This window comes from Pseudophryne corroboree, chromosome 6 (assembly GCF_028390025.1).
Source record: "Pseudophryne corroboree isolate aPseCor3 chromosome 6, aPseCor3.hap2, whole genome shotgun sequence".
NCBI classification, from domain to species: Eukaryota; Metazoa; Chordata; class Amphibia; order Anura; family Myobatrachidae; genus Pseudophryne; species Pseudophryne corroboree.
Window position 1 is genome coordinate 379,634,822 of NC_086449.1, and position 17,255 is coordinate 379,652,076.

Consider the following 17,255-nt stretch of genomic DNA (forward strand, 5'->3'; position numbering starts at 1 on the left):
CCTACGTCTGGGCTCCATAAAAGTCCAGATTTCGGCCTTGTCCATTTTCTTTCATAAACAATTGGCTTCTCTCCCTTAGGTCCAGACGTTCTTGAAAGGTGTTCTGCACATCCAACCTCCCTTTGTGCCTCCCACGGCACCTTCGGATCTCGATGTGGTGCTGCATTTCCTCCAATCAGACTGGTTTGAGCCGTTACAGGAGGTGGACGTAAAATATCTTACGTGGAAGACCGTCACACTGTTGGCCTTGGCTTCAGCAAGATGTGTGTCGGAGCTGGGGGCTTTGTCTCACAAAAGTCCCTATTTAATTTTCCATGAGGATAGAGATTAACTCAGTACTCGTCAGCAATTTCTTCCTAAGGTGGTGTCTGCGTTTCACATCAACCAACCTATTGTGGTCCCAGTTGTCACCAACACCTTTGCTACTTCAAGGTCTTTGAATGTCGTGAGGGCTTTGAAGGTGTATTTGAAAAGAACTGCTCGTCATAGAAAAACGGACTCGCTGTTTGTTCTTTATGATCCCAATAAGGTTGGGTGTCCTGCTTCTAAGCAGACAATTGCTCGCTGGATCAGACCTACTATCCAGCATGCTTATTCCACGGCAAGTTTGCCATGTTCAAAATCTGTACAGGCCCACTCTACTAGGTCGGTGGGTTCTTTCTGGGTGGCTGCCCGGGGTGTCTTGGCTTTACAGCTCTGCCGAGCGGCTACCTGGTCAGGTTCGAACACATTTGCAAAGTTCTACAAGTTCGATACTTTGGCCTCTGAGTTTTGGTCAATCAGTTCTTCAGTTTGGTCAATCAGTTCTGCAGAAACTTCAGCACTCTCCCACCCAGTTTGGGAGCTTTGTTGCATCCCCATGGTACTAAATGGACCCCAGTATCCTCTAGGAATAGGATTTTAATTACCTACCGGTAAATACTTTTCTTGTAGTCCGTAGAGGATACTGGGCGCCCGCCCAGTGCTTCGTTCTTCCTACACTGTTACTTGGTTAAGTAATGTTGGTTCAGCCGTTACTGTTTCTGTTTCAAGTTTGGTTAGCTTGGCGTTCCTCTTGTTGTGTGTGCTGGTTCGGAATCTCACCACTATCGTTTTCTATCCTTCTCTCAAAGTATGTCCGTCTCCTCGGGCACAGTTTCCTAGAGTGGGTAGGAGGGGCATAGAGGGAGGAGCCAGCCCACACTATCAAATTCTTAAAGTGCCCATGGCTCCTAGTGGGCCCGTCTATACCCCATGGTACTAAATGGACCCCAGTATCCTCTACAGACTACGATAAAAGGATTTAGCGGTAGGTAATTAAAATCCTATTATTTCACATGTCCTTTAAATAATCAGTTTTGATCGGTTTAGCCAAACCACCAGCACCTCGCTCTGTCTCATCTAAAGTTTTAACCTCCACAAGATCAGGATACAGAATTTTTTCACATATCACCTTTCTTAACTTGAAATGTTTCTTTTCCAAAGTTAAAATAATACAACCCCAACATTTCCTCTATAGTCCTTATCAATAACACCAGCTCCAACATCAATTAAGTGTTTGGCAGCTGAACCAGATCGTGGCGCAACTCTACCATAGCATCCAGTGGGAACACAAATCTGGATGTCTGTTTTCACTATGGCTTTATCTTGTGAAGCAATTACATAGTCATATGCACTGAACAGATCGAGCACCGGGTGGGGATGCAGGCATGCTTAGATAACTTGCCGAAGCGAAGCACCAGGGAAGACGTGCTGCTGCTGACCCCTGGTTTTGACGGAGAGGACGGGATGGGGGGGCGAGCGGTATGGCGGCGATGCAGCTATAATGATTATAGCGTGACATAGAGTAAGGTTGTGAGTTTATATTAGGACGTTTCTGTAGAGGAGTAAATACTGTATTATATCAGGATTATGTCCGTTAATATAGAAATTAAGGAGGAAATATATCAAGCCTTGGAGAGAGATGAAGTGGAAATAGATACTGTAAAATGACATTTAGAAACTGATTGGTTGGTGCTTTATCTCTCTTCACTTATCTCCCTCCAAGGTTTGATACATCTCGCCCTAAGTAAGGAGCGTTTAGTAGCAAAGTACATTACCGATAAAGGACTTCTAAACAGAACACTATACAGGGTGATTCAAAAGTCACAGTACACCCTTTTGTTTAAAAAACTGTGCAGGAAATTGGAAAACTGAATACTCCAGTAAGGTATGGTGAGGTGGGCTATCTTTTAGGGTATATACCGAACACTGCGCCATCTTGAAACTGGCCATCTTGAATCTAAGTCATTTTTTTTTCAAATGGAAAGGTGGTGATGTAACATGTCAAACAACATCAGAATTTGCTGAAAAGTTTATTGCTGCAAACAGATTTGAAGTAGCTGTTATGGTTCAAAAGTTACAAGACTTTCTTTGTTGCAGGTAACTGAAGATGGCTTTGACAAAAGGGGACAAAACTGATGTAATTTTGTTGTCTGGAGAACGAAGTTCCATGTCATAGCTGCAGATTTTAACAACCGGCACTCAGAAAGACCTCCAATTTCACATAACACTGTCAGGTGCCTAATTTCCAATTTCCGAGAAACTGGGACTGTGGCTGACAAGTCACGGAGTGGTCGTCCAAAAAGTGCTACTGATTAGACAACCTCAACAATGGTTTTGGCATCCTTCGTGAAGAGCCTTACCGCCAGGCCACCCCCATATGTGCCTACCACACTGCCCTAATAATAATTAGAGAATGTTCAGAAAGGCATTTTCCTGTATTAACCAATGATTTTGCTTAGTTTATGTTTTTTAACCTTATAAAGAATGTAGCATCCGGTCTTTTGATAAGAATTCTATAATTGTTTGTGAAATATGGAAGTCTTAAGTCATAGGGGGTTATTCGGAGTTGATCCCTCGCTGCCGATTTTTGCAGTGCGGCGGTCAGGTAATAAAACGGCAAAAATGCGTATGCGTATGCACCGCAATGCGCAGGCGCATCGTACAGGTACAAAGAGGATCGGTGCTGGGCGATGGATTTTGCGAATATTCCATTCGCACAGCCGAGCGCAAGGTGATTGACAGAAAGAGGGCATTTACGGGTGTCAACTGACCGTTTTCCGGGAGTGTTTGGAAAAACGCAGGCATATCCAGGCGTTTGCAGGGCGGGTGTCTGACGTCAATTCCACCACCAAAAAGACTGAAGTGATTGCAAGGGCTGAGTAAATACAGAGCTACTCTGAAACTGCACAAAATGTTTTTGCTGCGCTCGGCTGCAAAGGCGTTCGCACACTTGCAAAGCGAAAATACACTCCCCGCGTGGGCGGCGACTATGTGTTTGCACGGCTGCTAAAAGTAGCTAGCGAGCGATCAATTCGGAATGACCCCCTTAGTTACCAAAGCCCAGACTGAGTGCAGAAAGTATTGGGATAGTGTAACTATCCAGCCTACCAAGTAGGGCTGAGGCACATGGATGTGAAGTGCTGTATTTGAACATAATCAGAATTAAATGGAAATCTAAGCTAAGCACAAAGAAAAAATTATAATTATTTAACTTAACTAGGTATGCATTGTGTCACTGATATCATTTTTTTGGTTTGTGGGTTGTGATAGGAACAGGATTAAATGGGAAATCACACTCCAATAAAAATAAAAACACAACTTCAAATGTACAACATAACAGAATTACAATTAGTATGTGTGCTATTGCTCCTCAGTTTTCCATATTCACAGTTGACCCGTTATACAGTATTATGAATAGCAAAGAAATACATTTCAATCTTATAGCAGAAACTGTATACTTACCCTGGATCCTTTTTTGCCAGTAGGCCCAATTACCTGTAGAATACAATATTTATACAGTTAGTGTAATACAGTCCTTTTAGTAAAGAAATAAAAGTGACTAGCGACTTATAATGGAGGTAAACCTTTTCTTCTAAAACTAGTTACATTCAAACAAATCAAATACATGTGTCATTGTCAGCAGGCTTCATTTTATACACATTAGAATGTATGACAGAAAAGACAGAACCCTATCTCCTGATCCAATATGCATACCATGAGCCCGAAGACCAGTGGTAGATCTGAGATAACAGAAAGAGCAGAGACTCATTGTAGTCAGTGAGTATAAAAGTTCAAGGATGTTTGGCACTCCCTGCCAACTATCAAGTGGTGCCATCTAGCATTGTGTGTGTGTGTGTGTGTGTGTGTGTGTGTGTGTGTGTGTGTGTGTGTGTGTGTGTGTGTGTGTGTGTGTGTGTGTGTGTGTGTGTGTGTGTGTATGTTTCAGCATAACTCTGGAATGCCTGGAGCAATTTACACCAGGCCTGGTACACATATGACTTACAATCTGGAAGCAAATACTGTGGGGGTAAGACACCCCTAGCAAAGAAATTATTTTTTCCCTACTTTTTAACAAATTGATTTCTTTATTTTTTTTATTTAATTTGTGATTGAGCAGTTCTGGGCCACAAAAGCATAGAAGGGACCAGAACTGGCGGTCTAATCTCTTATTAACCACTTAACTGGATGGTCAGATCACATGCGACCACACTGCCCCACTGTGTCCCCCAGTTTGTGACCAGGAGATCCGTTCTGTATAATAATATTTCAATATTTAAAAAAAAAAAAAATACTTTTTAAACAATATTAAATCAAAAATAAAAATGAAAACAATGTTATAAATGGGTTTCAAGGGAAAAATCGTCAGTTAAGTGGTTAATGCTATTCTCAGACCTAGGACCATTTGGGATCTTAATCCTGCGCTCTTCTATAACCCTTTCCAAACAGTGGGGGTCATTCCGAGTTGATCGCTCGCTGCTGTTTTTCGCAGCGCAGCGAACAGGTTACTACTGCGCATGCGTATGCACCGCAATGCGCAGGTGCGTCATACGGGTACAAAGCGGATCGTTGCTGGGCGATGGATTTAACGAAGAATCCATTCGCACCACTGATCGCAAGGAGATTGACAGGAAGAGGGCGTTTGTGGGTGGCAACTGACCGTTTTCAGGGAGTGTTTGGAAAAACGCAGGCGTGTCCAAGCGTTTGCAGGGCGGGTGTCTGACGTCAATTCCACCACCAAAAAGACTGAAGTGATCGCAAGGGCTGAGAAAGTCCAGAGCTACTCAGAAACTGCAAAAAACTTTTTTGTCCCGCTCGGCTGCACACGTGTTCGCACACTTGCAAAGCGAAAATACACTCCCCCGTGGGCGGCGACTATGCATTTGCACGGCTGCTAAAAGTAGCTAGCGAGCGATCATCTCGGAATGACCCCCAGTGATACTACAGCACAAGTGAACTGGATCAATTTTTTCAAATTGTGTTTTTTTGTGATACAGCCTATGACAAAAGTAATAACACTGCAGCTTATCAGGTTGAGGATTCACCAGTAAAACGTTTGTATAGATATATTTTCGTAAAGGATTTGAAACAGATTTCCAGTAAATAGGAAAACCATTGGCGTTTCTATAATGGGTGCAATGTGTGCAGTCACGGGCCCCTGGGTCCAGGGGGGGCCCACACTGCACCCATTTTAATACTTACCTTTCCGGAGTCCAGTGTCAGGCGCTGCGATTGTGGCAGAAATCGCCACCAAAAATGGCTGCCGCGTATGCGCAGTAGACAAATTGGTCTCTGGATAATGGTGGCCTCTATGTTTCCGGAGACCTGCGCATGCGCAGTAGACCCAGGCACAATGCCGGAGTCTACAGTACCATACAGAGGAGGGGGACCACCCAGAGGTGCACATGGGCCCCCTCCTCTGTTGAAACGCCCCTGAGGAAAACAGTTACAAAATCTGGCTGATTATAAAGTGTCACTTTTCCTATATAAACAGACAATAGTGGAATGTTAGTGTTTGCATTTATTTTGTTTAACTGGAAGGTATACAGTAATAGACTGTAGAGAAATTATTTATTAGTTATTGTGAAAATAACGCAAATAATCATTTATGGGATCTGGATTGAAAGTCGACAGTAACTAGGTCGACAATGTCTAGGTCGACCACTATTGGTCGACAGTAACTAGGTCGACAGGGTGTCTAGGTCGACAGGGTATTTAGGTCATTTATACACTTCTGACAGTAGTATGAGGTACAGTAGAATGAGTTACCCCCATAGCTGGAGCTCCTGGAAAACCTTGGATCCCCTACAGAAGAAAAAGAAATAAGGCAATACAATTAGTCAGACTGTCCACTGATAAACAGAGCAAATATTTACTTACCCTCTTGACAGCTATGAGGGGTATCCAATTAGCCCCGATACTGTTTCGTCCGCTAAAAACGGGTGGTTATTGCAATGAATGACCAGTGGTCATTATCGCGTTATCCAATTAGAGGCCATTTTTATCAGCCGGAATTGGACCCGCAATCATGCGATAATACATGGGAATGGGGATAAGTCTCCGATCCCATGCGTTATTGCGGCTCCGGCAGGACACTTATCTCGGATTATTGTTTGGGTGACTAAGGCACCTGGAGCATAATCCCCGATAAGTGCTGACATCGGAGGGAGGAGGGGAGGGCACGTCACATCAGGGATCATTGGATAACCCCCTATGAGTTATAAATGTATCTTCTGATGTTTACATTTAAAAAAAAATATATAGGAACACAAAGGCAAAGCACAAGCCAAGATACAATCACATTTGTGACATACTGTAACTGTATCTGCATTTAAGTTGATAGCTGCAGTTGAGGAATGTCAGTGTGTTAGCCCATGTACTCTGCCGCACACCTATATCAATGCCATGTCACCCAGCTCCAGCCATGGAATTGTGCCAACGCTCAGACTGTTGAAATTTGTTGTTGCATTTAAGGCATACTTACCGACTTTGTAGCTGCCCCATGCGGGAGGAGGGTTGCCTCATCGTGGATGGGTGGCACAGGGGCATGGACATGCAATTGTATCATTATAGCCCTGCCCCCTGTTATTCAATGCACAGATTACCATCATTGACTATTGGGGGCAGGACTACGATTACGCGATTCAGCGCAAATTGTGCCATCATCCTCCCCACACCACCCACTATGGGCGGGGAGCTGCGGAGGTGAAGCCAGATCTGGGAGACTTGCTTTCCTTTCTGGGGGGCCAGGAGTGCCACCCGATTTTCAGGAGCCTCCTGGCCGATCCGGGAAGGTAGGCAAGTATGATTTAAGATTAAACATCAGTGCTTGGCATTTATTAGGACATCTCTTCAGCTTCAAGTACATTCATTCTAAAGGCATTGTTTTGTCACATACTGTAGTACTATGGTCACTTAACACTAGAAGAATATTTGTGTAACAAATACATCTATTTGTGTCCCAGCTGTGCTAATGCGGGGGGCACTGGAATATGGTGGCAGATCCATTGCCAAAAGCTGCCTGTATGAAACTGCTTATAGTTGGTACAGCTTGTCTGTTGGACTTTAGTGTGACTGTCAGACAGGGAAAGCATTACGCCAGAGATTCCCAAACGTGGTCAAGGAACCTAACGGTCCAGGTTTTAAAGATATCCATGTCTCCGAACAGATGGTTAAATCAAATTGACAGAGGTACTAATTAAGTTAACTGTAGCCAAGCATGGATATACTTAAACGTGGACCATTAGTGTGCTTCAGGACCACATTTGGGAACAACCTCTGGATTAAGCAGTAACAAGGAAGTTGGGGACAAGGGTACAGAGATAGTTAGATAATTGTTTGATCAAGTTTAGGTTTCTGTGTGTACGTGACCATTTGGTTGAAAGAAAATATAGTACTGGAGAATCTGCTAGTCAGTCAGTCATGTCATTGTTCATGTAGCTGAGCGGTTATTTGTAACTTTGTATGCGCAAAATTTCTAAAAACCCCTCCGACACATGCTTTACACAAAGGTGCTCATGTGATCGGGACAAACAGCATCAGAAATGTTGAGGAAAAGCGATGGGCATTCCTGGGCGGTGACTGGGAGGTTACGGATAGTGAACAATCCATTCAGTGGGATTGGTGTGGGAGTATCGCAGGCATGTTAATACAAGCAGCTGCATTCACAGACGAAGAGCCACAAGCATATTAGGCCACGGCCAGACAGTGAGCCTGCACCTGCCATAGGGCTGGTACAATTTTTGATGGTGTGACTGATGGCTGCATAGAAGGAAGCACCAATAGGTATTATAGCGTGCACAGGTGCTAAGAGTGGGCATCTCAGTGCATGCACATACACAAGGGAAGGTGGGTGTAGACCATTTGCATAAACTCACAGGCGGGCGGCTGCCAATAGACACTGGGTGCACTTCTGCGTGCGACTCACAATCAGCCACTCTGTGAGGCAATGTTCTATGGGGGTAATTCCAAGTTGATCGCAGCAGGATTTTTGTTAGCAATTGGGCAAAACCATGTGCACTGCAGGGGAGGCAGATATAACATGTGCAGAGAGAGTTAGATTTGGGTGTGGTGTGTTCAATCTGCAATTTAATTTGCAGTGTAAAAATAAAGCAGCCAGTATTTACCCTGCACAGAAATAAAATAACCCACCCAAATCTAACTCTTTCTGCATATGTTATATCTGCCTCCCCTGCAGTGCACATGGTTTTGCCCAATTGCTATCAAAAATCCTACTGCGATCAACTTGGAATTACCCCCTATGTTTGCACTTCAATGAATCAGTCCTAGGAAAGGTTGGTGAGTAATACTGTCTGGTTACAAAGTTCTTACAGATTCCGTGCAGGCCCATAAACATGACGGTACACAGATGTGGGCCAAGACAAAACAATTATACATGAGGGATTATTCTTACCGTGTCCCCCTTCTGTCCAATAGGTCCTGGAAGTCCCTGTTGAATATCATTATTGACAATTATCATATGGTAAATAACAATTTGTGTTACGAACAGTTAAACTAAACTCTATATAGTTGGCTGATAAGAACATAAAATAACAGGTAACAGGTTAAGACCAACAAACTACAGGTCTGGTGGCATCTTTTACATGGAGAACTAGTGACCCAACCTCTGGATTTTGCTAATCAGTGATCATGTCATACAGTACACACAGTCATGTGCGACAGCCTCCTGCTACTATCAATAAGGAACATTAATGACCATGCAAATGTTTTGTAGGTGTGCACATGGTGTTGTAGGCCAAGATGGTGGCACCTGCTGGAGTACAAAGGTTTGCAGTTTCCAATGGAAAATTGGCACATCAGAGGGTTCAGGTAGGTACTTGCTGTGAGAATGAATAGTATGTGCAGTTTGCAGGGGCACAAAGCTTTTTCCTCCCCACTGATACATTTTTCTGGGTAGTCAGTGGTGCTGACAAGTAAACATTAGTCTTTTCAGACACTTTTGTGGAAAATAACATTTCTTAGTACACAGAGATCAATACAAAATTAAAAACATTGAAATACATAAAAGTGACACGTAATAAAAACAGTCACTGTAGGCGGGATTCAATTAGCTGCGGTAATTTAATGCGGGTTAATTGATCCCCTGAGGTTATTCAATTAGCCTCAAAGGCAGCCCGCAGCCTGTACTTAACTGAGATATATTTTTGGATCTGAGCAAACCCAAAAAGAAATATGCGATAAATAGCATATCAGGTGCAAACAGTGTTAACACATAGGTCTGGGAACTTTTCCAGGATTCTATGAGTTAACGCCTGATAGCAGATTAGTTTAACAGGCAAGAACAAAGGTCTGTAATTGAATAGCCCTGGGCGTTAAAGGCGGAGGTTACCACTTTTCTTCACCCTCGTTAAATTAAAGTTGTCTCTAACTATTATGATTCATTTAAAACATAAATTAGACTACAGTAAGCCAAGCAATATTTTATGAGAAAATCACAAAATGAAAGGGTTGAATGAAAGGGTTGGTACTACTAGGATGTCAGGGCCTAATTCACCAAGGATTGCAAATTCAAAGCTGTCACACTCGCGGCGCTGCAGCTGCCGCGCTTACCGCTCCGGGTGCACTGGGTCTCCCGGCGGTCGTCGCCCCCGGTGGGCTCCGGGTTGTCGCGTCTTGCTGGCGCTGCCTCCGGCGGGTTCCCGGGGTGTGGGCGCCGCCATTGCGCCCGGCATCCACGAGAGCGTGGTGAGCGGGTGACGTCATCGTCCCCTTCTGCCAATCAGGAGAGGGCGGGAAGTTCAAAGGCAGACGCCGTACAGAGCCCCGGCGCCTGAGTGTCATCTTTCCAGTGATCACCAGTGCTAGCAGCGTTCAGCGTGTTCTCAAGCTGAACGTCTCCTGTGTTCCAGCGTTACAGAGTATGTTTCAGTGGGACATTCCTTGTGCTACCAGTGTATCACTCAGTGAAACCTTCCCTGTGCTACCAGCGTTACAGTGTATCACTCAGTGGAACCTTTCCTGTGCTACCAGCGTTACAGTGTATCACTCAGTGGAACCTTCCCTGTGCTACCAGCGTTATAGTGTATCACTCAGTGGGACATTCTCTGCGTTACCAGCGTTACAGTGTATCTCTCAGAGGGACACCTCCTGTGCTTCCAGTATAACAGGGTATCCCTAAGTGGAACGCCTCCCAAACTTCCAGAGTTACACTGAATCTCAAATCCTCTTTCATCTCTTCAGCATCGCTCACAAGTTCTTCATTCTTCTGTGTGCTTCAACATCGTTCTCAAATCTTCATTCATCTCTTCAGCATCGCTCACAAGTTCTTCATTCTTCTGTGTGCTTCAACATCATTCTCAAATCTTCATTCATCTCTTCAGCATCGCTCACAAGTTCTTCATTCTTCTGTGTGCTTCAACATCGTTCTCAAATCTTCATTCATTTCTTCAACATCGCTCAAAAGTTCTTCATTCTTCTGTGTACTTCAGCATCGCCCCCAAGCCTTGGCCACAACTAATTCTTTAGCATTACACGTCGGTTACAACGGCTAAGTTCTGCATGAGGAAAACCTACATCCGGCCATCCCTGCTCCGGCCCAGCTGTGGTTCCTCTTCCCGATCATCGGAAGAACCCCCGAGTTCTCAACACTCCCAACCCAGGTCAGTGACAGTATACTCAGGCCACATGGACCCGGGGGATCGGAACCTAGAGTCAAGCGCCATCCAAAACTTGGCTTCCCGAGTTCAGAATCCGGAGGCGGCACAGAGCCAGGTGATGCAGTATCTCCAGGAATTATCCGGCCGGCTGGATCAAATTCAGGCCTCCCTGGCTTCAGTAGTTCTGGCTCCTGCTCCAGTACCCGCTCCAGTAGTCATCTCCAGTAATGTTCAATCCTCGTCTGGAACCAGGTCACGCCTTCAGCTTCCCACTCCCTCTCGCTATAATGGGAATCCAAAGAATTGCCGTGGTTTTCTCAACCAATGCGAGGTGCATTTTTAACTTCTCTCACACAATTTGCCCATGGATCGGTCCAAAGTGGCATACATTATTTCCTTGCTTGAAGGTTCAGCGTTGGATTGGATGTCTCCATTGTGGGAACGATCTGACCCATTGGTTTCCAGTTACACTAATTTCATCGCGTCATTCCGAAGGATTTTTGATGAGCCCGGCAGAACGACTGCTGCTTCCTCGGACCTGCTCTGAGTCCGTCAAGGCTCCCGTTCTGTGGGACAGTATGTGGTTCACTTCCAGACCATTGCCTCAGAACTACGCTGGAATAATGATGCTCTCAGGGCCGCTTTCTGGAACGGGCTCTCTGACCGTCTGAATGACGAGCTGGTCACTAGGGATCTGCCGGATCCTTTAGAAGAGTTGATCTCACTCTGTGTCAAGGTGGATCTTCACATGCAGGAACGAGGTGGCGAACGTAGTCGGTCGGATTGATCCAGATTCCGGCTTCTCCCACCTAAGCAAACAGTTACCCCGAGTCCGGACGAACCTATGCAAATCAACCGATCCCGGCTGTCCCCGGAGGAACGACAGCGCCGTTGTGAGGGTAAACTCTGCCTCTACTGTGGAGCCACGGATCACTTTATCAAGTTCTGCAAGTCCCGTCCGGGAAACGGGCAGGCCTAGCTTGTTCCGGAGGAGTCAAGTTAGGGGTTACATCTAAATCTTCTCCGACAGTGGATTGTTTACTCTCCGTGTCTCTGTTTTCTGAGTCTATAGCCAAACCTGTTAAGGCCCTGCTGGACTCTGGGGCTGCAGGGAATTTTGTTTCTCTTTCTTCTGTTCAGAGTCTGGGTTTACAGTTACAGTCTGTCAAACGACCTATAACGTTGACTGCCCTCAATGGTACCAAAATATCTAATGGTCTTATTCCAAGTCGCACAGAGACAATCAAGCTGCAGGTCGGAGCTCTGCATCAAGAACATTTGGAGTTTCTAGTAATTCCAGAGATGCCTCACGATCTTGTTCTTGGTCTACCTTGGCTTAAAATTCACAACCCTCACGTCGACTGGAAATCGTCACAAATATTGTCCTGGAGTTCGTTTTGTCACTCTAGTTGTCTCACTCCTGTTTACCCGCTCCGTGCATCTTCCAAGTCGGATGAGGAGCTCATTCCGGAGGCCTACCGGGAGTTCACAGATGTGTTCTCGGAACAGGCGGCTGATCAGTTACCACCCCATAGACCCTGGGACTGTTCCATTGAGCTTATCCCAGGGAAAATGCCACCCCGGGGACGCACATATCCCTTGTCATTACCCGAGACCCAAGCTATGTTGGACTATATCAAATCTAATCTACTGAAAGGATTCATTCGCCCCTCTACCTCCCCGGCTGGAGCAGGTTTCTTTTTTTCGTGAAGAAGAAGGACGGGGGGTTAAGACCATGTATTGATTATCGTGGCTTAAACGATATCACCGTTAAGAACAAATACCCTTACTGAGCTATTTGATAGGGTTCGTGGAGCCCACGTCTTCACTAAGCTCGATTTAAGAGGAGCCTATAATCTGATAGTATCCGACAGGGGGACGAATGGAAGACGGCCTTCATTACCAGGGACGGGCATTACGAATATCTGGTAATGCCGTTTGGCCTCAGCAATGCGCCTGCCGTTTTTCAGGGATTTGTAAATGAAATCTTCCGAGATATGTCATACCAAAGCGTAGTGGTGTACTTGGATGACATTCTAATATTTTCTAAGAATCTTGCAGAGTACAGAGTACAGGTCAAAGAAGTACTTCTTCGCTTACGAAGGAATCGTCTCTACGGAAAGATTTCCAAATGTATCTTTGAGGTCCCTTCGATTCCGTTCCTTGGTTATGTCATCTCGGGTACGGAGCTTCGCATGGATCCGGAAAAACTCACTGCCATTCGGGACTGGACTCAGCCTCTCTCCTTGAAAGCGGTACAAAGATTCCTGGGCTTTGCAAATTACTACCAGAAATTCATTAAGGGATTTTCTACCATCGTTGCACCCATTACTGCCCTAACCAAAAAGGGTTCTGACCCAAGTCTCTGGTCTTCCGAAGCTGTAGAAGCGTTTGCCCGGTTGAAATCAGCCTTTATATCTGCTCCGGTACTCCAACAACCGAATTTCTCAAAACCATTCTTCTTGGAAGTCGATGCTTCCTCAGTAGGCATTGGTACCGTCCTTTCACAGTACTCTTCTGATGGGAAGTTACATCCATGTGGTTTCCATTCTCGTAAGTTCTCTCCTGCTGAACGAAACTACACCATTGGAGATCAGGAACTTTTAGCAATAAAATATGCCCTAGACGAATGGAGGTACTTATTGGAAGGTGCTAAACACCTAATTACTATTTACACCGATCACAAGAACTTGTTGTATATCAAGACGGCCCAGTGCTTGAATCCCCGTCAAGCTAAATGGGCGCTCTTCTTCACTCGGTTCTCGTTCGTTATTAAGTACCGGGCCGGGACTCTTAACGCTAAGGCTGATGCTCTGTCTCATTCTTTAACGGCCTCGGATGAGGAGAATTCCTTTGAAAAGAGTTTCATTCTCAGTCCAGTCTCTATTTCAGCAGCTCCCACCTCTCTGGGTTCTCCTCCTGGGAGAATGTCTGTACCAGTTGAATTTCGACCAAAGTTACTGCAGTGGGCTCATATCTCCAAGTTTTCCGGTCATCCTGGAGTTCAAAAAATGTGTGAATTGGGGGGCGTGGCTTGTGCTGTGACTGGAAGGACGTGTCCCAGGGGAGCTCCTGCACAGTATTGCCCTAATAACCCCCTATATGCCAGTCTATCCCCATACACATCACTCCCAGAGCACCCTATAGATGCCCTTGCTGCTCTGCAGGTGCTGGAGGATCGCTGCGGAGCCGGGGTGCAGGTTTACCCTGTACCTGCGGGTTGCGGCCTTCCCTCCACAGTGAAGCCGGGACCTAAATTTTGAGACCCCCGTCCGAGTTTTTACAAGACCCGGGTGCCGCACTTCACTCATCGGCCTGGATTCCCTGCACACCTACCTATAGAAGACTGCCGGGAGCCGCGGCGGTGTACAGTGCCCCTGAAGCTGCGGATCCTGTGCTGGGCCGAATCGCGGGGACCCGGTGGCGGTGGCCATCTTGGAGGAGGCAGCTCGTGCAATCAGGGAGCTGCGCTCGCACGGGCGGCTTCTGCTTCCTGCACTCCCCTGGCTGGCGGTGTCTCGCTGAGGACAACGAGGGAGACATCTGGTCCATGCTGCGGTAACTCGCGGGCAGCGGCTGACGGCAGAAGAGGCAGACTGAAGACTGCTGCCGGCGGCCATATTGGTGGTGGCGGCTTATGAGATCCGGGAGCCGCGCTCGTGTAAGCAGCCTCTATCGCCTACACTCCCCCAGCTAGCGGTATCTTGCTGGGGAGAGGGGGGGACGTCTAACCCCTATTGATGAGAATTGCTGGCAGCCACAGACGAGGGGAGAAACACATTGAGGACAGCTGACGGCGGCCATCTTGGAGGAGGCAGAGCAGGCTTCCCTGTGCTGTGCTATCCCTGCTGTGCTCAGAGGCCAGAAAAACCACGGCCATCTCAGAAAACTTTTATTTTATTTAGTTATTAGGCATATAGAGGGTGTGGCTTGGTGCTTGACACAGGTTGACGTGTGGCAGCAGAGCTCCTGCCTGGAACATCATTTAAACCACACTAAGTGCAGATCCTGAGGTCCCTTCTCCCCCTTTTTTTTTTTTTTTTTTTCTCTCACACCCCTGCCCCTCTTCTCCCCCGGGCACAGTGGTCTGCAGAGCCGGCGGGTGACTCCTGCACCCGTGCAGGTTGCGACCTACCTGCCCACCCGAAGCCGGGGCCTCAATTTATCACCAGGCCGGGCCGGAAGTGACCCGCTGAGGTGGACCGGAGACTCCCCCATCCCTACCGTGTCTCTACAGCGCTCCCCCCCCCCCCCCCGTCTGGCAGGCCCGACCGGAGTGCTCTGACCCCGCTGTGCGGCCCGGAGTGAACATCCAGTGACCGGCGCCGGGTGACGGCGGTGCGCCGGAGCTGGCGTGATCGCGGTCGGAGACACGCTGAACCCCGCCGCCCGCTCGGCCACCCTATAACCCTCAGACCTCTTCTTACATACTCCCAAGCCCTCGTCGCTTCCAGAACCGTGTGAAAACCACGGCTCCGCTCCAAACACGTGGTGACTAGCCTATACTCACACGGCAACGACTGGGCATCCCTCAACTCTCTAAGAAGCCTGCTAATTCCCATGTTCCACTGATTACACCATAACTCAGCCCTCCAGTGGTTCCCTCTCTGGCAACTTGATAGTCCCTCTCTACTCACCTAATTCAGCACCTCGAGTGGTCCCTTTCTCTCCAAACCCGTCTACCAAGGTGCAAACATGTCCAAACCCAACCCGAATACAAGAAGACGTGCGGGTACAGACATTTCCCAACATTTCACCAAAACCGACAAGAGCGACAAACCCTCCCTACCCTCTGGCCCTCCCTCTCCCAGCCTATCTTCTCCAGAGGGAGACGACCCTTCATCCTCACCTGTCCCATCGACCAAAGAGGACATCATGGCCCTGAAGTCGCTCATAATGGACTTTAAAGAATCACTGGAAACCAAGCTCGACAGAGCAGTTACCTCTATTAGGTCCGATATCTCATCCCTATCCTCCAGAACTTCCAAACTGGAAGCCAGACAAGACGTTCTCCAGAAAGACCACATAGAAACGGTCAGAGATATAGACCACCTCATCCAAGATATAACGGAGCTCCGAGCCAAGAACGAGGACTTGGAAAATCGCGAAAGGAGAAATAATCTCAGAATTCGCAATATTCCAGAATCCGTCCTCCCGGCGGCCCTCGAAACATACCTCCAACGACTGTTCTCCACCCTTCTGCCAAGTGCAGGTTCTCGGGAACTGCCTTTGGAAAGAGCTCACAGGGCCCTTCGACCTAGGCCCCGAGATGGCGAGCCCCCGAGAGACGTCATCATGCGTTTCCTCAACTTCAAGGACAAAGCGATGGTCCTTCTCCCAACCCGGGGCAAACCACACATAATGTTCGAGGACGTCAAATTACAATTCTTTCAGGACTTAGCTCCCTCCACCATACTTAAAAGGAGAGAGCTTAGGGATCTCACTTCCGCTCTCCGCACACGAGGTATCCGCTACCGCTGGGGATTCCCCTTTAAGCTCCTGGTTGAATATAATGGAAAAACAATCGTCATTAAAGACCCAAGAGAAGGAGGTGACTTCCTATCGCACCTGGAGGACTCTGACCCGCTTGCTGAGCAAGGTTCTAACCTTCACCCACCCTGATTACCTCAGCACCTATAGTTTCATGGACATTCCACTCGATATATTGTTATAAGTACTCCTGTTGACTACTTTACCTGTTTTAGTTTTCTGTCTTGATCGTTCCATATACCCATTGTATATTGTCTGCCCTTACTTTTATCCAGCCCATCTTGCTAGCCCTGTTGCTTGAAATCACGCGGTTTCAGACCACCCCCTTGGGCCCGCCCACATACATGCTTCAGGCAGCATATTAATAACTAACACCCACTTTTTACTCCTATATAGGAACCAAGATGTTTAGTTTGAAAATCTAAGTACTAATTATTTCTCCCTTTTTTTTTTTTTATCTCTCAGTATTACTGTAGTATTGCTATTATCGCACTTGTTGTTTGTTACTGCATACCACCCTTTATCCTCATACCACTCACACAATGACTCATTCGCCTCTTAACTAATACTGTCTCTTTCTCACAGACCACCACTGGAGGGACGTGTTCCTTCAGTCCCTGCACTTGCCACACAAATCCGCACTGTTGTCTTCGGGCACCTAGACCCGCTTCCCCACCTCTTCCCCCACGTGGAGGGAGTACGATCGCTCCCCGACGCTCCTCCACTTTGGATCCATTGATCCCACTCTCTGTGCCCGTTCCTTCTCGCTGGTCGTAAGGAACTCCTACACAGGTTCGCCCTCCTCCCCCCTCCCCTTTTTTTTTTTTTTTTCTTCCTCTCTTAACTGCT

The 17,255-nt window shown here is 46.9% G+C and overlaps 1 protein-coding gene across 1 annotated transcript in view; it reads right to left on the reverse strand.

The window, feature by feature from the left end:
* LOC134934577 (collagen alpha-1(VII) chain-like) overlaps positions 1–17,255 on the reverse strand; it is an 817,258-nt gene that overhangs the window by 618,111 nt on the left and 181,892 nt on the right. Inside the window, exons 43-45 of the mRNA XM_063929986.1 lie at positions 8,714–8,749; positions 6,070–6,105; positions 3,766–3,798 (exon numbers count right to left, since the gene is read on the reverse strand). Of these exons, the coding sequence (XP_063786056.1) occupies positions 3,766–3,798; positions 6,070–6,105; positions 8,714–8,749 (105 nt within the window). The remainder of the gene's footprint in view (positions 1–3,765; positions 3,799–6,069; positions 6,106–8,713; positions 8,750–17,255) is intronic.